This window comes from Salmo salar, chromosome 05 (genome assembly GCF_965601325.2).
Source record: "Salmo salar chromosome 05, fSalSal1, whole genome shotgun sequence".
NCBI classification, from domain to species: domain Eukaryota; kingdom Metazoa; phylum Chordata; class Actinopteri; order Salmoniformes; family Salmonidae; genus Salmo; species Salmo salar.
In genome coordinates this window covers 30,019,009-30,039,779 of record NC_138295.1, presented here as the reverse complement: position 1 = coordinate 30,039,779, position 20,771 = coordinate 30,019,009, and the positions used below count along the sequence as shown (strand labels likewise).

General features: G+C 44.0%; 1 protein-coding gene across 1 annotated transcript; it reads right to left on the bottom strand.

Annotated features, from left to right (window-relative positions):
- Positions 1-103: 103 nt before the first annotated feature.
- Positions 104-20,358, bottom strand: LOC106604573 (protocadherin-12). Its single transcript, XM_014199343.3, has 4 exons — positions 16,850-20,358; positions 14,382-14,473; positions 11,960-12,108; positions 104-2,127 (listed from the first exon to the last, which is right to left on the bottom strand). Exons 1-4 carry the CDS (start codon positions 19,763-19,765, stop codon positions 1,721-1,723), a joined length of 3,564 nt encoding a protein of 1,187 aa, XP_014054818.2. The 5' UTR covers positions 19,766-20,358; the 3' UTR covers positions 104-1,720.
- Positions 20,359-20,771: the final 413 nt, after the last annotated feature.

Sequence of the window (20,771 nt, the reverse complement as noted above, 5' to 3'; positions counted from 1 at the left end):
GTCTCCATGTTCTCACCCAAAGAAAATCTAATTTCGCAAACATTCAAAATAAAAGTCAAAATCCTCAACGTTGTGGAATTTGTAGGATGAAATGAGCATGATGCTGTTTTCAAATAATTTTATTTAAATGTTTTAGAAAATATTATGTACAAAGTGCTGCTGGTTTGATTTATGGCACAAAAAAATCCATATTTTCCCGAGCAAAGTTACAAATTACACCTTTAGTCAAAAAAGTTCATTTATAACACTTTTTACAGCCATTCAAATATCTGAAGCCAAATCCTGTGTATGTTTTCTTACACAGACCTCAATAAACAACATTTTTACCTCTGTAAATATGACATTTTTCAGTAGCTAAGGAATTTACTTGAGTAAATACAAAAAGTAATCAACAATGGAGACATTTCTCAAAATGGTGTTGAAGGAAATGGCGGCAGACATCCTCAGGAACAGGACTTAGTTTTGCTAGTGTTTTCTCTTAAGAAAAGACAAAGAGCCGTTTCCTTCTTGGACTCTGCTTGGGTTGCCAAACTCAGCCATTCATACCATGAACAACGCTAACAAAGAATAGCACCGTGTTGTTGCTCCCACTGATAAACACTTCTGACCAGAGAGAGAGAGAGAGTTAATCAGAGTGATACAGAGGAGAATGTGCCACATGAGGAAAACGGTTTACTTGTGTAACATTTATCTCAAGCTAAATGTACACTGTGCTATGTAGGGAGTACTGTATAGTACGTTGACCGTGTTCCAGCACTGAACAAAGGCCTTAGGTTAACTCCTCTCCCTTTTCTGGCCTTGGCCTGTTCCAGACAGGGAAGCAGTCTGACTGGGGGCTTATAGTGTAATTGACGTCTCCTAATGGGGATATGTTAGGAGAAGAGGTTGCTGTTGTAAGCTTGAGCAGTTCAGTCATTTCTGCAACCACAGCAAAAAGGAAAACACAGTCACCAGTTTGGGGGGATTGTAAGAACATACTGGAAATTCTAAATAGCCCAAACACACAGGAACCAATCAAATGAAGTTGAGGCAATTTTTCTCAGACCAGGAGTTTGGCCTAAAATAGCCTCCACGAATCCAAGAGTGGACGACTCTCTCGTCTCTAACATGTAGGCTCACTTTTTGTGAACAGTCACGTCACAAGTCAGACTGTTGAATAAACTTCATTTTAATGTAATTTACCTGTTGTCTGCTGATTTTGTCCTGATGTAGGAGGTAATCTGAGACAAAATATCCACAGAGTAGTGTTATTAACCCAACTTTCAGTACGTTGGTCTGTGTGTTGGTTTTTATTTCAATGCTGACGAAATCCGCACGCGACATGCACAATATGTCAAAAATGCCACAGACCAAATCTCCCACGTAATCAGCTGGCAAATTTCACAAGCACTTCAAGCTGCTTTTGAAGTGATGCGCATTGGTCAACAACATTCAGTTACATTCGGCTAATGTTTACATATTGTGCATCACATGAAATGCATCAGGAGATGGAAAATACAAGTGACAGAAACTACCGGCGAGGCAAAAAGTTGTGTAAACAACACTTTCCTGTGGATACCTATCTACACTTCCTACCGCCAAAGGACCAACAGCACAGACCACCGGCAAAGTACGTTTGAATATCATTGTATTCAACATTCTGGCTAGTAGAGACTATTGTCTTTTTTACAGCAACTTCTTTCAGACTGATTTCCATGACAAAACCACGTTAAGACAAGGCCTACGGGAATTGCGCCGAGCACTGAGCCAGAGGGGACGTCTTTTCGGGGTTCCCAGAGATCCGTGGCGCATTGGCAGCTCCATCCAGCCCCAGCGAGCGCCGGTAGGCGGCAGACAATCTGTAGAGCACATCTGGCGAGGGGCGGGACTGGGAGTCGCCCTTCTGGGTGAGGAGCATGTTAAACAAGGTGTTGACCTCAGAGAGCAAGGCCCCATCCAGCGGGCCATCCTTCTCCGGCGTCTTGCCGAAGGTGGAGAAGGAGGAGGAGTCAAGGGTGTCTGGGGAGCAATGGGTGTCGGAGGACGGTGGCCCGTTGGGGACAAACATGTTCTTGTGGTAGTCTGCAGTGAGGGGGAGGGAGAGGCGGGCCATCCATGCAGGGTCCTCTATGTCAGCAAAGACGTCATCTGATAAGAGACAAGGAAAGAGATGAGAACATAAAGTATAAAACTGGCAAAACAGTTTAACAACATGTATATAAGACAAAGCAACAGCTCTACAGCAATACACCGCTGGATGTGACACAAAGCACCACATGGGTGTCCTTTGTTATAGTATTTGTTGTTGTTGGCCAGTGTTGTTGTTTGCTCCTGAGAAAATGCATTTCCTCCTGTGAAAACAACAAATGAAATCTGAAGATGGGAGAATGATTATCTGGTATGTTAAAGACAACAAAGAGAAAAATAAGTTAATAAAAATAAGCTTATGGAGGTAAAAGTCCAATCTTGCTGAAAAACAATTTCCTTGGGGGGGCAGGATGGAGGAAATCACAGGAGGAGTATATTTATCTGGCATTTCCTGTCATCTCCTGGCTATATCCTGAGTTATACTCAAGTAAAGTGGCCAAGTGGTTTTACACATAATGAGCATGTACACACTCAGAACGGGGGAAAATCCACTTAAAGCTTAGCCATTCTCCAGAGTTAAGCATTCCAGGCATTTTTGTATCATTTTTATTATGGGGATGTCCATGCCTGATTATCTTGAACAACATATCTATTTTCTAATTCTTTTTTTTTGGGGGGGGGGGTTAGTTGTAGTATAACTGACATTAACTGTATGGTATGACAAAAATGGAGCACATCATTTACATTTAAATTGGATGTTGAAAAAAAACACATTTCAACAAAATGGATAGAGACTATCGAGAGACATTTTTAAATGGAAAAACACAAGCAACATGCTAAAGGCTACAACCCCAGGAATAATTTTTTTTTTAAAAACACCAGTTTGACTGAAAATACACAGCAGAATTCAAAGGTTCATATTGATTAGTGAAACACCGCAATCATAGGCCAGCTGTGCACAATGCCATGAACCAGAGGGCTAGAGAGCTGCTGAATGACTCCTCTTGTTTTGGCCTCCCCAACTCTTTATCTTGAATCTCCTCACTTCAATCTGATTACGCTCGTGGCCTATAAAAAGTGCCTGCTGTGGATCACTCACCCTGTGGTCCTCATTAAATCACAACCAGACCTGGTGCACACACACTCAGCAACACACACACACTTGCAGAGAAGTCACTGAACGACCCCAGCAGCTAGCATCTCTCCCCACACACATACATACAGTACACACACCCTAAATCCCTCTCTCAAACACACACACACACACACACACACACACACACACACACACACACACACACACACACACACACACACACACACACACACACACACACACACACACACACACACACACACACACACACACACACACACACACACACACACACACACACACACACACACACACACACACACACACACACACACTCTCCCCCCACTGTGACACTGACAGCCCTTGACTTAAATCTCAATCCATAAACTAAACAATCCTTATCCCTCTGTGTTTACCCTACACATCACTAAAGAGTAACCTACACAAATCCCACATGACGTTCAGACGCTTCATGTTTCGCCCCAAATCCCTGTAAGATAGTTATCCTCTGCGGTATTTGTTTGGAATGTTCAAAGACTGAGCTCCATGTATGTGGGGGTTTTTGAATGAAAGAGAGTAAGCATTTTTTTTAAACTCTTGAGTTGTTGAACCAAACACACGGATAATCAAACGAAGTGGCTCTGAATCAGTCAACCACCATTACTTCTAAGGCCATCTTTCATGTCTGTTGTCTCCCGGAGACCTCAGAAGAGAGCGTTGCTAACAGGGCTAGCATGCATATAAACTGTCAGTAACTAATGGGGCAGGCTGGCCCTTGTACTAATTCAGGGGTGGGTTACTAGGCCCGCGGATCAATTTCCAAAAAACAAATGGAACTAATTTGGGTCTGAGAGTTAGAATAGTAGAATACACAGGGTAATTTGGGTCTGAGAGTTAGAATAGTAGAATACACAGGGTCATTTGGGTCTGAGAGTTAGAATAGTAGAATACACAGGGTCATTTGGGTCTGAGAGTTAGAATAGTAGAATACACAGGGTCATTTGGGTCTGAGAGTTAGAATAGTAGAATACACAGGGTCATTTGGGTCTGAGAGTTAGAATAGTAGAATACACAGGGTCATTTGGCTCTGAGAGTTAGAATAGTAGAATACACAGGGTCATTTGGCTCTGAGAGTTAGAATAGTAGAATACACAGGGTCATTTGGAAATGTGGTTGTGCATCAGCAGTTTTTCTCTTGCTATGTCAGTCACTGGCAGTCACTCAATTAGCCATGTCAGCTATCTAAACTTGTAGTAGTCATGGTTTAATTACTGACGTGGGGCCCCGATTGATTTTGTTAGTCGCTCAAATATCATATTAAAAACGACAAACATTTCTCTCCAACCTATGACAAAATGTGTATAATTGCAGCAAACTTGCTTTAAAACTGCAACATTTTCTCTACGCCCCATGGCAAAATGTGTATAAAGCAATAAAATGTATTCAGAAAATGAATTTTTTTTTTCCAGAATTTATTTCCTGCAATTCTACACATTTTGCCATGGGGCGTAGAGAAAATGTTGCAGTTCTAAAGCAAGTTTGCTGCAATTATACACATTTTGCCATGGGAAGGAGAGAAGATTTTTGCTCTCTATACCCCCCACTCCATATCTCATCCCCCTCTCTCTACACCCGCCACTCTATAACTCATCCCCCTCTCTCTACACCCCCCACTCTATATCTCATTTCCCTCTCCCACTCCCTTCTTGTCTCTATCTTCCGCGATCCATTGCTCGCCCCCTTGCAAACTTAATTAGACTGGACCCACCAGCAGGGAACCCCTAAATCCTCAGAAAACAATTACCCTCTTATTGGAACCAGAGGAACCCCCACACACCACATCACACAAACAGGTTTGATGTGGAGAACATCCCTTCTGTGGTAGATCGACTATAACCACAACCAAACACCCGTAAATATGGAAGCAGTTTAAAGCATACCGCCAAGCGTTAGATCTACAAACCTATTTAAAGTCAGAGCTCAGCTTTAATAATGGTCATAATCATCGGTTTAAGCAATTGGTGATATGTGATTCATCTTCTATCGCCTCTAAGACTTTGATTCAACTTAGATTTTCAAGGGAACTGTCCCTTTAATGGGTGATATGGCTACCAAACAAAAGAATGAAGATTTGAAAGAAAATAGCAGAGCTCAAGGAGAGATAGAGATTGTGAGGCCACATTCTGAACAAGGGGTGCTGAAAACACACTGATCTACACACCAGTGGTGCGCGGTTCAGTTTTTTGTTCACCCGCACGCAATTGCTAATAACCATCCACAACCTGTCAAATCCCATCCACAACCGGTCATAACCCATCCACAACCGGTCATAACCCATCCACAACCAGTCATAACCCATCCACAACCGGTCATAACCCATCCACAACCGGTCATAACCCATCCACAACCTGTCATAACACATCCACAACCTGTCATAACCCATCCACAACCGGTCATAACCCATCCAAAACCAGTCATAACCCATCCACAACCGGTCATAACCCATCCACAACCGGTCATAACCCATCCACAACCTGTCATAACCCATCCACAACCTGTCATAACCCATCCACAACCGGTCATAACCCATCCACAACCGGTCATAACCCATCCACAACCGGTCATAACCCATCCACAACCGGTCATAACCCATCCACAACCGGTCATAACCCATCCACAACCGGTCATAGCCTATCCACAACCGGTCATAACCCATCCACAACCTGTCAAAACCCATCCACAACCTGTCAAAACCCATCCACAACCGGTCATAACCCATCCACAACCGGTCATAACCCATCCCCAATTGGTCATAACCCATCCACAACCGCCTGACTAGACTATATGTGATAAAGGATAAAGTGAAAATCTGAAGCCTGCACCCAACCCTAACCCCCTAATTTAGAAAATGCAGTCAGAAACTGTGGAAAGTTTTTTCATTGTTGCCTTATTTAGATATGTTTCTGCTTATAATTTCCGACATTTTGGTAGGCTATTTGTTAGTCCAGGGTTTGATGATGAGTTGTTTATTTGAATCAGCTGTGTAGTGTTAGGGCAAAAACCAAAACATGCACCCAAGGGGGGACCCAGGACTGAGTTTGGGAAACCCTGTGTTAGTCAACTTGTCTATAGTTAGAAACATGCAGCTTCTCTTTTGTCATTATATGTTGCCCTAGAAGACTAACTAAACCCTTGCTCACCAGCATAATGTCATGTAGCTGAAATACGATCAGCTTTTATGATGCTGATAAAGATAGCACCTCTACAGACGGTATCTAACTGCGCATTCACATTCAAGATGCTGAAAGAAAGAAATGATGTTTCTCCACTCCTGTTCCCGAGTCAAAATGTTGCCTACATTTAGTGCCTTATTTTACTGCAAGAAATGCGTAGTTCTGCAGGAGTCAATGTTAAATGTCAAACTCAGTTTATGGAGGGCCTAGCAACCGTGGGTTTTCCCTTTAAATTAAGACCTAGATAACCAGGTGAGGGGAGTCCTTTACTAATAAGCGATCTTAATTCATCAATTAAGATCCAGGGTGGAACGAAAACCCGCAGACACTCTGCCTTCCGTGGAATAAGTTTGACACGTGTTACAGACCTACAGTCAGTCTCCAGATTTCAGTTTCCATTTAACCCAGGGGTTTAAAACTCATTCCATAGACAGCCAGGCGAGGGGAATTCCTTACTAATTAATGACCATCAATTAAGTACATGGGAGGAGAAAACCCGCAGACACTCGGCTGAGTTTTTAAGGAACTCAGTCTGGCTTTAAATGTACTCTTGAAAGTTGTAATAGTAGAATGCACGAGGTGCAATTTCGAAATTGGGTAGTGCATCATCAGTTTTCCTCTTGTCATGTCAGTCATTGCATACATTAGAGAGCTATTTATAACTTGTCAGAAATGTCCAGAACAACTAGCCCATCTCAGCTAATGTTTTTTTATTTAGGTTTTTTAGCCCATAGATATAGTTGTAATTTTTTTGTCACTCAAATATCACATGAATACACATTAGATATAGCAAAATGTATAGACTTGCAAGAAAATATGCTTTAAAACTGCTAAATGTTCTTTGCGCCCCATGACAAAATGTGTAGAATTGCAGGAAATAAGCTTTAAAAAAAAAGCTAAATTCTCTCCACCAAGAAGAGGGGTGTGAACAGATTGACAGATTGTGACATGAACAGTGCTTGTGCCCATAGAAATCTTCCAAGAAGAATGGCGCCAGAGGAAATGGCTGCCGTTTTACGGACTCCTAACCAATTGTGCTATTGTGTTTTTTCGCCTTATTTGTAAACTTCTTTTGTACATAATGTTTCTCCCAGCGTCTCTTATGACCTAAAAGCACTTTTGGATATCAGGACAACGATTACTCACCTTGTACTGGACAAAGATTTTTTCTTTAACGAGTCAGACACGAAGGATTTACTTCAGACACCCGACAAGGCTAAATCCCAGTCATTCGCATGAAGAAGAGACGGAGATATCGGGGACGTAGGTCGGGGTGTCTTGTAAAGATCCGATGGCGGGTGGGCAATCTGCCTTTACCATCAGTCCTATTAGCCAACGTACAATCATTGGATAACAAAATAGACTAGCTACGATCACAAATATCCTACCGACGGGACATTGACACGGATAACATAATAAAATAAAATGAAACCATCTAGTGTTCAGCGAAATAACAACACAATGTCAAATACAGGTAGCCTAGTCGCATAATTAACATTCAATCACATTAACCATTACTCTCTAGCAGGAATTTCATTAATGGTCCGTATGTAGCCAAACATAGCTGCTGCTCATTCCGTTTGCTCTAAAATGGCTAAATGGTTAAAAAAAAGTGAGGCCCGCGTCCATAGAGACACATACCAGCTCTACTCGTAGTACTGCTACTACCAGCAGTACTACACCTGCACCTGTTGACGACACAAGTTGTTCTGCTTCCATGAGCACATCCAACGCTAGCATCAGTAATTCTACATTTGTTGTTAGCTCAGCTAGCATGGACACTGACAGTTGTGAATCTCATGCAGCTGAAGAGCTACTGCCCCCTTTCCCAGGAAAGCACCGAACAACAGACAGGGACGAATATGATGAGAACTACATTGATTTGGGGTTCACTTATATTGGGAGTAGTGCCTTTCCTCAGCCACAGTGTGTTATATGTGCAAAAGTACTATCTCACAACTCGATGAAACCTTCACTCTTGCGCAGACATTTAGAAACAAAACAAGCCTATTTGAACATGCCTATTTTTTTTGCGAGAATTAAGACAACATTCGAGTAGTAAGACATGTATAAAAGCAACAGATACCATTAATAAGAAGCGGCTAGAAGCGTCTTATATGGTGAGCTACCGAGTGGCTAGGACAGGCAAGCCCCATACTATTGTGGAGGACTTAATTATTCCTGCTGCCGTGGATATGGCTGGGACAATGCTGGGGGAAAAAGCCCCAAAAAACTATACAGACAGTGACTTCATCAAACAACACTGTTTCACGATGCATCAATGACATGGCAGGAGATTTTGAAACAATTACTGCTTCGCATACAAGCCAGTGAAATCTATGCGTTACAGCTGGATGAGTCAACAGACGTGGCGGGCCTGGCACAGCTCCTGGTATATGTCTGTTACGTTTATGGGTGGTCAATTAAGGAAGACATTCTCTTCTGGAAACCAGGACAACAGGAAAGGATATTTTTTAAAGTATTGGACAGCTTTATGACATCAAATGGACTTTGGTGGTCAAGATGGGTTGGTAACTTTAGTGATGGTGCAAAAGCCATGACATGCAAGCAGTTGCTCCTGACGCCACTTGGGTACACTGCAGCATCCACTGAGAGGCTTTTTCTGCCAAGGGAATGCCTGACAGCTTGAAAGACATTTTGGACACTACAGTGAACATGATTAATTTTGTTAAAGCAAGGCACCTGAACTCTCGTGTATTTTCTGCACTATGCAATGATAAAGGCAGTGACCATGTAACGCTTTTACAACATACAGAAGTGCGCTGGTTATCAAGGGGCAAAGTATTGAATTGAGAGACGAGCTTAAAGTTTTCTTTACTGACCATGATTTTCACTTGTCTTGCATGATAATTACTTTCTCACAGGACTGGCCTATCTGGGTGATGTTTTTCTCGCCTGAATGATCTGAATCTAGGATTACAGGAACTCTCCACAACTATATTCAATGTGCGGGACAAAATTGAGGCTATGATTAAGAAGTTGGAGCTGGCACTAAGATGCTGGCACTAAGACCGCACTCAATGAGCTGTATACGGCCATAAACAAACAGGAAAATGCTCATCCAGAGGCGGCGCTCCTAGTGGCCGGTGAATTTAATGCAGGAAAACTGAAATCAGTCTTACCTCATTTCTACCAGAATGTCACCTATACAACTAGAGGTGAAAAAAACTCTAGATCACCTTTATTCCACTCACACAGATGCATACAAAGCACTCACTCGCCCTCCATTTGGCAAATCTGTACTCCTGTACTCGCTGTTCCCCCCACGACTGCATGGATGCGCACGACTCCAACATCCTTTTAAAGTTTTCTGAAGACACAACGGGCCTGATCACCAACGACAATGAGATAGCCTACAGGGAGGAGGTCAGAGACCTGGCAGTGTGGTGCCAGAAAAACAACCTCTCCCTCAATGTCAGCAAGACAAAGGAGTTGATCGAAAGAAAAAAAATTGTTGACTACAGGAAGCGGAGGGCCGAGCACGCCTCCATTCACATTAACGTGGCTGTAGTGGAGCGGGCCGAATGTTTCAAGTTCCTCTGTATCGACATCACTAAGGATCTGTCATGGCCCAAACTCACCAACATAGTTGTGAAGAGGCACGACAATGACTCTTTTCCCTCAGGAGGCTGAAAAGATTTGGCATAGGCCCTCAGATTCTCAGAAAGTTCTACAGCTGCACCATTGAGAGCCTCTTGACTAGCTGCATCACTGCTTGGTATGGAAACTGCTTGGCAGCCGACCACAAGGTGCTACAGAAGGTAGTTTGGAGGGCTCAGTACATCACTGGGGCCGAGCTCCCTGCCATCCAGGACCTCTATACCAGGTGGTGTCAGAGGAAGACCATAAAAATTGCCAAAGACTCCAGCCATACAATTCACAGACTGTTCTCTGTTACTGCCCTGCAAGCGGTACCGATGAACAAAGTTTGGAACTAACAGGACCCTGAACAGCTTCTACCCGCATGCCATAAGACTGCTAAATAGTTAGTTAAATAGTTAACCAAATAGCTACCCGGACTATCTGTATTGACCATTTTGTTTTGCACTACATTTTTTTGACTTATCACATACGCTTCTGCTACTGTTTATTATCTGTCACTCTATTCATATGTATATCAAATGAAATTGTATTTGTCACATGCACCAAATACAACAGGTGTAGACCTTACCGTGAAATGCTTACTTACAAGTCCTTAACCAGCAATGCAGTTCAAGAAATAGAGTTAAGAAAATATTGACTAAATAAACTAAAGTAAAAAAATGTAATCAATAAAATCTAAAAGTAACAGAAAATTACATAACAAGAATATATACAGGGGGTACCAGTACCGAGTCAATGTGCTGGGGTACAGGTTAGTCAAGGTAATTTGTACATGAAGGTAGCAGTCGACCTAAATTCCCTCGTACCCCTGCACATCGACTCGGTACTGGTAACCCATGTATATAGCCAAGTTATCGTTACTTATTGTGTGTCTATTTTTACTTATATTATTATGTGTTTTACTTTTCTTTATTTCTCAATTTTCTTTCTCTCTGCATCGTTGGGAAGGGCCCCGTAAGTAAGCATTTCACTACACCTGTTGTTTACGAAGCATGTGGCAAATAAATTTGATTTGAAACATGATGTCAGGGTTGAGACTATCTGTTCACTGCCTCAGGGCAGAGTGGGTGGTGGTGACGGTGTGTGTGTGTGTGTGTGTGTGTCTGTCTGGTTGTTCTATACAACTTAAAATATGGGACTACCATAGCAATATACAAGAAAGAAAGACTCTCCAGGTGAGAACACAAAACATCTGAGAAACAGGTGGCTTAAACATAGTCAGGAATCCTCAAAGAGCCTGAGCTTCTCACCATTCGCGTGTCTCACAAATATTGTGTGACAACGCTAATGGAGGACCCGTTTGCCTTTGTGCACGAGTGACTCAAGGATTACACACAGACACACACGCAGGTCTTTGTAACACCCCTGTGTGAGATCACTGTACCAGCATAGACTTTAAAATGCTCTCACTGAAGATCAACAGAAAGATAGAAATCCCTGTATTTGCCCAGAGGTCTTAAGTGAGAAAAACTATGGGGTGTGTCTTTAATTTGAAAAGGAATAAAGACAGGGCCCCTAGTCAGAACGAGACAATGACCTGAACAATACCTGGAAGGAACTCCACACATATATTTACCGTGTATGTTGAACATATTAGTCTGTTCGACCATACGGAGCGCTGTGCTCACTACTGTATCACATATAGTATATCACAATGTGACTCTTTACGGCTGAGTGAAAACACCCATTGTTAGTCATTTTAAGTCAGCTATGAATTGTCAGAACAGAATGAAGCCCCACAGAGAGCTAGGAATGCAACTAAAAGTATTTTCTCTTTGTTAGTGTTGACCATTATTTGTTTTAGGTTTTCTTCAAAGTTATTGTTGTTTGTTGACTATAAAATAGTATAAGTTCTCTTTAGTGGTGAAAGGGTATTCTGATGTCTATGGGACAACCTAGTAAAATAAAGGTTTAATAAAAAAATAAGAAAGGTTCTTACCAGGGTTGTTGAGCAGGGTGTTAAGGTCCTCCTCCAGTAGCAGGTCGACAGGGGAGTCTCGGCCCGTGTCCCAGTCCATGTCTCCGGCTTCACTCTCGCCATGGCCACTGTCCTTGGTGCTCTGACAATCAGTGTCCTGAACGCCGGTCCTTCGGGGAAGCAGAGGAAACAGACAGGGGAGTGTCAGGGACAGTGAGGGAAGACATTTTAGAACCAACGACAGCCATCTTGTGGAACCATCATTATGACTGTCCTGTTCAATTTTCCAAAAATGTGATGGAAGAAAGTTGATTCCATTCTGGAAATATGCTGACCTGAGCTCAATATAATAGTTTAAAGGACCAGTGCAGTCAAAACCTTGATTTTCCTGTGTTTTATATATATTGCCACAACAAGAGGTTGGAACAATACTCTGAAAATTATGATAATGCCCTTTTAGTGTAAGCCCTGTTAATAAAGACTGCCCAAAATTTCAGCCTGTTTTGGTGGGATGGAGTTTTGGCCTGCCTTGTGACATCACCAGGGGGGTAAATGAGTTAATAGACCAATAAGAAAGGTAGTTCCTAACCTCTCTCCTCCCAGACAGTCCTAGCAAAACTATTGCTTGAGAAATTGCTCTTTGCTAAGAAGCATTTTTTTTTTACAATTTAATAAGGCTGCAGCACTCCACCATTCAGGCCTTTATGGTAGAGTGGCCAGATGGAAGCCACTCCTCAGTAAAAGGCACATGGAGTTTGCCAAAAGGCTCCTAAAGACTCTCAGACCATGAGAAACAAGATTCTCTGGTCTGATGAAACCAAGATTGAACTCTAGCCTGAATGCCAAGCGTCACATCTGGAGGAAACCTGGCAACATCCCTACAGTGAAGCATCGTGATGGCAGCATCATGCTGTGGGGATGTTTTTCAGCGGCAAGGACTGGGAGACTAGTCAGGATCAAGGGAAAGATGAACGGAGCAAAGTACAGACAGATCCTTGATGAAAACCTGCTCCAGAGTGCTCAGGACTGGGGCGACTCGGGCGACTCTAAGCACACAGCCAAGACAACGCAGGAGTGGCTTTGGGACAAGTCTCTGAATGTCCTTGAGTGGCCCAGCCAGAGCCCAGACTTGAACCCGATCGAACATCTCTGGAGAGACCTGAAAATATCTGTGCAGTGAGGCTACCCATCCAACCTGACAGAGCTTGAGAGGATCTGCAGAGAAGAATGGGAGAAACTCCCCAAATGCAGGTGTGCCCAGCTTATAGCGTCATACCCAAGAAGACTCAAGGCTGTAATCACTGCCAAAGGTGCTTCAACAAAGTACTGCGTAAAGGGCTGAATTATTTTGTAAATGTGATATTTCAGTTTTTTATCTTTAATAAATTTGGAGACATTTAAAAAAAAAAAAAATGTTTTTGGTTTGTCATTATGGGGTATTGTGTGTAGATTGATGAGGGGAAAAAACGATTTAATCCATTTTAGAATAAGGCTGTAACGTAACAAAATGTGGAAAAAGTCAAGGGGTCTGAATACCCTCCCGAATGCACTGTACTTCTAGGTGTTTTAGTGTTTAATGATAAAATACCAGAGACTTGAGGTATAGACTGATAACAGAACATGCTCAGAGACGTTATCTGAGCTAGTCAGAGCCAGACAGACCTGGACCCAAGGGAGATAGCTTGGCCAATTAGGCCAGAGACAGGAAGTCTCATCCAGTCAGGTAGACAAATGTCACCTCTCAGTGGGGGGGGGGTCACAACATCCCACATAGTTGGTCATGATGACACATAAAAACAGATACCCGAGTAGAGGAGAAAAGTCTGCATTGTGCCTGTGTCTGGTTTTAAGATATCAATTAAAGAAAACACTATGACAGACTTCATTCCTCGTGTTAGCAAAGAAGCCGAACCAGATATAAACTCTTCACGCCATACTATAGATGATAATAACATTGTGGTCATTGGATGGGCTGGTTCCTTCCCTAGAGGCATGAGTCAGGGCAGTGAGTCATGCTCTAACATGCCCCCTGACACATTGACTGACTGGCAGACCACCTAGGTTATGAGACACTCTTCCTGTTACTGGCAGACTGAAGGCAGAGGAGGTCTTCCGGTTTATCAGACACAAACCTGAGCTCTATTGCCTATTCATTGGAGCATTTGAAACTATAATTATTTATAGGGTGCCTTCGAGCAGAAAAAAAAATCTCAATAGGATCACTTGTACATATAAAGGATACATATAAATAAAAAACATAACGTTGTAAATATACGTTTTTGAGATAAGTGAACATTTTGTGAAGAAATACATAATGAAAATCTCAAATAAATTATGCATGTAGTGGTAAAAGTGATCAACAGCCAAATGGCTCTGAAACAAAGGAGGGATACTTAAAAGAAAAAGGGAAGAAAATAAAAAAAGAAAGAGGAAATGTACTCACCTGCCAGCGCGATGGGAGTACTTGTTGCCTCGGAAGTTGGGTCTCGGCTGCAGCTGGCCCTGGTGGAGCAGGGAGAGGAGCTGGGAGATCTGCTGTAAATTGGCAGGAGGAGAGAGGGGTTAGGAGACAGTAACCATGATTTAAATTTGCAGGAGGAGAGAGGGGTTAGGAGACAGTAACCATGATTTAAATTTGCAGGAGAGAGGGGTTAGGAGACAGTAACCATGTTTCCAGTCCCCCTTTTTATGTTAAGTCATGCCTTATAAAAAAAAAATGTAAACGACAGGTGTGATGGAAAGACTAAGTGTCGATACAATTTCATAAATGTCGATAGATTTTTTGTTTCGTTGGACATGGTGCGATATTTTTGTGTCTGTAAAACTAATTATGCAACAATTGTAATGGAAAAGTTTTTAAGCGCAAATATTAATAGAATAACCATCATGTCGAAGTAAACTTGCAGTCACAAAATACTATGTTTTGTGGTCCTCCCACGACGACTTCGAAAACCATGCAGTTTATTAGGCTACAGATGAAATAAATACTGCTGGTGAAATGATAATCGGTGCTTGGCTGCTAATTTACTAATAAAAATGATCTCGCTCTTATCCATAACCGCATCATGTACCGTCTGCACTGTAGCCAATCTGCAAGCTGTTGGTGCCAAGACCAGAGTGGGCACATTTGCTCTTTATCAAATACCTTTTGTGCCAAAATCATCGACAAAGATAACAATTGAATGGAAACACATAGAACTTTTTATTCGGTACATGGAAACTTAAGCCCAAAAGTGTTTTTTATGTCCACTTCATCATCACACACAGCATTTTATTCGCAAAAAGTCCATTTGATGGAAGCGCTCCTCTAGTGGGGAAATTCTCAGATTTGAGAATATTCGCATGAAAATATGTCACTAATTGGATGGAAACCAGCTACTGATATTATAAAACAGAAGTCAGAGTAAAAACTAGGGCTTGGGGAATGTGGTGTATGCTGTTTGGACAGTTTTATACCAACTGTATGGGATATCGTTTTACTCCCTGACAAAGGCAAGGCCGACAAACATCAGTTTTTAATATACTAAATTGAACAGCATGTAAATACCATGAAGTGCTGTGGTTCTCATTGTTTATCTTTGTTCATGGTATATGTTGGTTTAACTGTTGCAACATGTGAAAGAAAGGTGACTTGTGGGAAAGGGAATGGGTGTCATTCAATTAGACAATTGGAACGATTTGTGCTGGCATCTTTTTTATAGGACCGGATGTGCTGCTAACTGTGGCCCCAAGCTCAGAGAGGAAACAGCCTCTGTGATGTGAAGAGAGGGAGGTGTGTGTGTGTGTGTGTGTGTGTGTGTGTGTGTGTGTGTGTGTGTGTGTGTGTGTGTGTGTGTGTGTGTGTGTGTGTGTGTGTGTGTGTGTGTGTGTGTGTGTGTGTGTGTGTGTGTGTGCGTGCGTAGGCACATGTATGTGTTGCACTCAGAGGGCCGAGGGTGGACAGGAAAGTGTTTTAACATAAAGGACTATTCTTCTCTGACCAGTTTCCTTCCAGGATGAACCTCCGAAATATGAACGTGTGGAGGAGGAGGACGGGGGGACTCTAAAGCCAAAGTGCCAAGTGGGGCGAGCGAGCGGGGGTGCAGGAAAGGTGGGTCAAGAATCAGGCCTCTTCCTGCTGTTAAAATGGAATTCACGTGAGGCCTTTAGACCTTGCCAGACTCTATGTTCTAAGCCCATTGGGTGTTGGCATTGTCGACTGCGTGAATTCTCCCTCAATGAGGATGCATCGTTTGACTAGCACAGCACTTCTGGAGTATTTGGAAACCAGACCTTTACAGTTGCTGTTTTTCTTGCTTAAAGTGAGCTCAGCAATAGCAATTTGGGCCATTTGTAACTGACGACTCGAGGTCCTTACATGTCAAAGCAGTATTACCTTACACTACAGACATATCAGAGCTTACATTGGCTGGGTTTCCCCCTTAGAGAATAAGAGTGGTCTACTGATTCTTCCTGGCATTTTTCCTCCCGTGTATGAATCTGTTATGTGATATTGAGTAAAAGGAGAGATTGCTCGGGGGGCACAGAAGTAGACAGGATTACAGTGGCTGACACATAAGCACCTGAATGAACTCAATGCTTTGGCTCCAGCATCATCTGTCAGCTGTCCCCTCAGGCTTCCTACATGTAAGCTATACACCAGGCCAAAATAGCAGAGAGGAACAGAGGGGGGAAAAATATTTTCTCTCAGGACATTCAATTTATATTCCTGTAGGTTACACTTAATTACGTACAGTAATTCTTTAAGTGAAAAAAAATAAGGCCTATTTCTAAAGCAAAAGTCTGTTATTAGTTAGATGTATATACGGTATCATCTAACATGAGAATGATGGAAATCAAGGTAATGCATTGCATGATATATACCAAATGTGCATTCATGTTTGTAGTATTTATAACTAAAATGTTTATTACCTGTACTTCTGGAGAGGCAGCAGACAGCTCGATGGAGTTGTCTCCGAAGGCAGCCATGGAGAGACGGACTAAGTTCCTCAGCATCCGTCTGTGGTCTTCAGCATCATGTCCACCTCTGGTGTCTGTGTTCTTGGACCTTCTAAGTGTTGCTACCTGGGACACTGGGGAGGATGGTTCTGGCTCTTCAACGTCAGGCCTAGCCTGGATCTCAGAGTTCCCGTGTCGCCTCAGGGTGCCGGTCTGAGAGAGTGAGGAGGACAACGAAGGGTTTCTTGCCTTGCCTCGGTAAGGAGTGGTGGGGGTTCGAGGGAGAGTGCCGTCCAGCTCGATGCTCCCAGGTTTCCTGAGTGTTCTGGTATGGGAGACTGGCAGTGTTGCGCCCCCATCAGGGTAGGCCTGGGAGTGGACTGTTGGATGCATGGAGGTGGCTATGCTGTATTGCCTTTCGGTGTGCTGCTCTTCAACCACCAGGGGCATAGGGGAGAAGGGCTGGGCTTCATCCTCATCTTCCGGAGGGTCCTCCCTTCGTCCCCTCAGGACTGGCACCAGCTGGATGTCCGTCTTCCTGATGTTCTTCTGTGGACGGCGAGGGTGACGCGTGTAGGTGGACTCAGCCGTCCTGCAGTTGTAGGCATGGTTGTCTCGTTTCGTGGGGCGACAGAAGGTGGTCACCAGGGCAACAGCCAGGAGAAGCAGGAGGCAGCTGGCCCCAAGGCAGATGGCCATCATCATGGTGAAACTCAGATGGCCACGGTTACCAGGGGCTGAGTTCTTCAGATGGTCCTGCAAGTTGACAAAAGTCACCTTCAAAGTGACCTTTGTCACTAGCCTTGGAGAGCCCATGTCCGATACAGCGATATCTACTTTGAAAGTCTTCCCAATGAGCTCTGTAGCATTGGTCGTGTTAACATACAGTTGTCCGGTAGTGTCGTCGAGTCTGAACAGTCCTGTGGGGTTTCCATCTGTGATCATGTAGCTTAGTCTTCCATTGAGGCCCGAGTCTAGATCGTTGGCCTTGATGGTAGTGGCCAGGAATCCATAAAGTCCATTTTGTGCAGAGCGATCGATCGGAGGATAGGTGGAGCCTTCTTCAGCACCATCCCCTAGCTCTGTCACCATCTCCCCCTTCTCTGCGTTGACCGGGACGCTCACAAAGGCTATGCCTTTCTTTGGCATTGGCTCCTTGATGACGGGGTAGTTGTCATTGACATCCTGGATCTCGATGAGTACCGTGGCAGTGCTGGTGAGGGGTGGATGCCCATGGTCTATGGCCTCCACGATGAAGGAGTAGGTGGGAGACTCCTCATAGTCCAATGACTCCTGGGTGCTGACTACACCACTGATGGGGTGGATGGCAAAAGACGCTGTGGGAGTTCCCAGTTCATTGGACTCTCGGATGGAGTAGGACACCCTTCCGCTGAGCTCAATGTCCACATCATTAGCTTCTACCTTGAGGACCTGTAGGCCTACGGCATTGTTCTCCTTGAAGGAAGCCCTGTAGTGGGACTTGGAGAACACAGGGGCATTGTCATTCTCATCCAACACATGGACAACTAGGTATCTAACACATGACAGTGGAGGGTCACCGTAATCCTGGGCAAGTAACGTGAGATTATACTCCATGACCTTTTCGCGATCCAGTGTGCCATTGGTTACGATCATGTAGTTGTCGCCATGGATTTTCTTGAGGCGGAAGTGGCCTGATCCGTGTTGGATGTGGGCATGCACATTCCCATTGTCCCCGGAATCTGCATCAGAGACCATCACCAGTGCAAGGAATGTGTCCTCCGGTGCACCCTCTAAAACAGTTGCCACTGGGGAATCAGGAGGTGTCCAAGTCACGTGGATCCTTGGTGCATTATCATTGACGTCCCTCAGCTTGACGTGTAGTTTACAGTGAGAGGGGATGGCGTTGGGCCCAAGATCGCGAGCCTGGATGTCCACCTCATAAGAGTGTTTGTCCTCATAGTCCAGTTGGCCTTTTAAGGTCACTGCCCCACTCTGGGGGTGGACACTGAAAAGCTTCTGCACCTCAGGTGGAGCATGTTTGCTTAGAGAGTACTCAACCTCCCCATTGGCCCCTTGATCAGGGTCCATGGCCTTGAGGTTGATGACGATAGTCCCACGGGCTGTGTCCTCGGTTAGTTCCACGGTGGGGGTGCTATCCTCAAACATGGGGCTGTTATCGTTAGAGTCCAAGACTTTGACTCTGACCAGAGTACTGCCCGACCTGGGAGGGTTCCCCTTGTCCCAAGCCACCAGAGTCAGCTCGAAGGAGGACTGCACCTCCCTGTCCAGCTCCTTGATCACCACCAGCTCTGCTTGCTTTGGCCCATCCGCAGTGCTCCTTACATCCAGGGCAAAGTGCTGGTTAACAGACAGTGAGTAGGTCTGCAGTCCATTGGGGCCAGCATCCGGGTCCACGGCTCGGTCCAGGGGGATCCGCATCCTCAATGTGGCCGTCTCAGAGATCTCCAATTCCTGCTTGCCGCTGGGGAAGGTGGGGCTGTGGTCATTCAGGTCCATCACCTCCACCCGCACCCTCAGAAAGTGGATAGCACCACCTTTCCTGTAGAGGACACTGAAGGCCAGCTCACACAGGTCCGAGCCTCGACACAGCTCCTCCCGGTCCAGCTGTCCCAGAGTGGAGATAGTTCCGTCTCTCGCTCCGATGGAGAAAGGCAGGGCTTGACCGTGCTCCACGACCTGGAAATCCTCCAATACCTCTGTCTCGCCTCTCTGACGCAGGTCATCGACCAGATGGCCGACCCTGGTGCCCACAGGCTGCTCCTCCCAGACTCTGTACATAACAGTTAATGGGGCCGGGTCTAAAGACTGGGCCCCAGAAGCAAGACACAGAACCAGCAGTAGAGCCAGCAGCATGACTGTGTGAGATATTACTGTCCTGTTCAGCATTTAAAAGGGCATGTCTAACACCCACTATAAACTACTGCGATAAGGTAGTGTATTTGTTTTCCCCTACTCTAAAATTATCTTCTTCAATTTAAATACTGATGACTGATGAAAAAAGTTTAACCTTTTGATAGAAAATATGTCTTTGAAAATAGCCTACTACAGTAAAATATTGATAGTTCAATATCTGAGTTATAAATCAACAAAACATAGAATTATGTTTTTATCAGTATAAACCATGAATCAAACAGCTCATCCACCCATATTCTTACACCTTTACAGAGCTCTGAATATCAGCACAAAATATACCAACAATTACAGCTAAATCTATCAATGAAACAATCAAATGTATTTCCGAACAAAACAGAATTAAAATGAAATTAAAGATAACCCTACATCCTTTTTATACCAACAACCTTACAACCCTTAAGTTGAGTCAGAGAACCAAATTACAGAACCCTATAACTATAACTCTTGCCTCCCTCTCTTACACATACATACACTCATAGCTCACTGCATTATTCACTCACACAGCTGCTGGCTCCCAGCCTCTCGGTTCATCAGCCTGTAGCTACAAAGTAAAGTTAGGAGAACACTGAGGAAGTTTGGATCTGTGATGATACAAGCAGGGGAGGACCCAGCCAATCAGAACAGGAGGCATGGAGCATATGCAAATCTGGACTCCGCAACCTAAAACAGAAAAAAAATGGTCTCAGGAAATGAAGCAGGAGTTGAAACAACATTTGAGTGCTTTAAAGAAATGTGTTCCTCCCTCTCTGCCCCCAGACCACATTTTGCCTTGTTAATTTTTTCCTGCAATTTTCAAAAAAACATCAGAACCTTGCATTGTGGATCTTTAACTCAGTAGTGGGCTTGAAGCGCCGCCCCTATGGGACTTTTAGCTGTAACCAGGCCTGCTCTCCACTCAGAGCTGCATGATCTACGGTCTGGGCTCACGACAGAAATCCTAAACACTAGATAGCACTTGCTGATAAATGTGTGGGCAACT

Bases quoted from the DNA above. Each gene is read 5' to 3' on its own strand.
- LOC106604573 (XM_014199343.3), bottom strand. From the start codon at position 19,765: ATGCTGAACAGGACAGTAATATCTCACACAGTCATGCTGCTGGCTCTA. The intron at 14,474-16,849 runs GTAATAAACATT...GCCAATTTACAG, and splicing joins CTGCCTCTCCAGAAGTACAG to CAGATCTCCCAGCTCCTCTC. The intron at 2,128-11,959 runs GTAAGAACCTTT...GTCTCTTATCAG, and splicing joins CACCCTGCTCAACAACCCTG to ATGACGTCTTTGCTGACATA.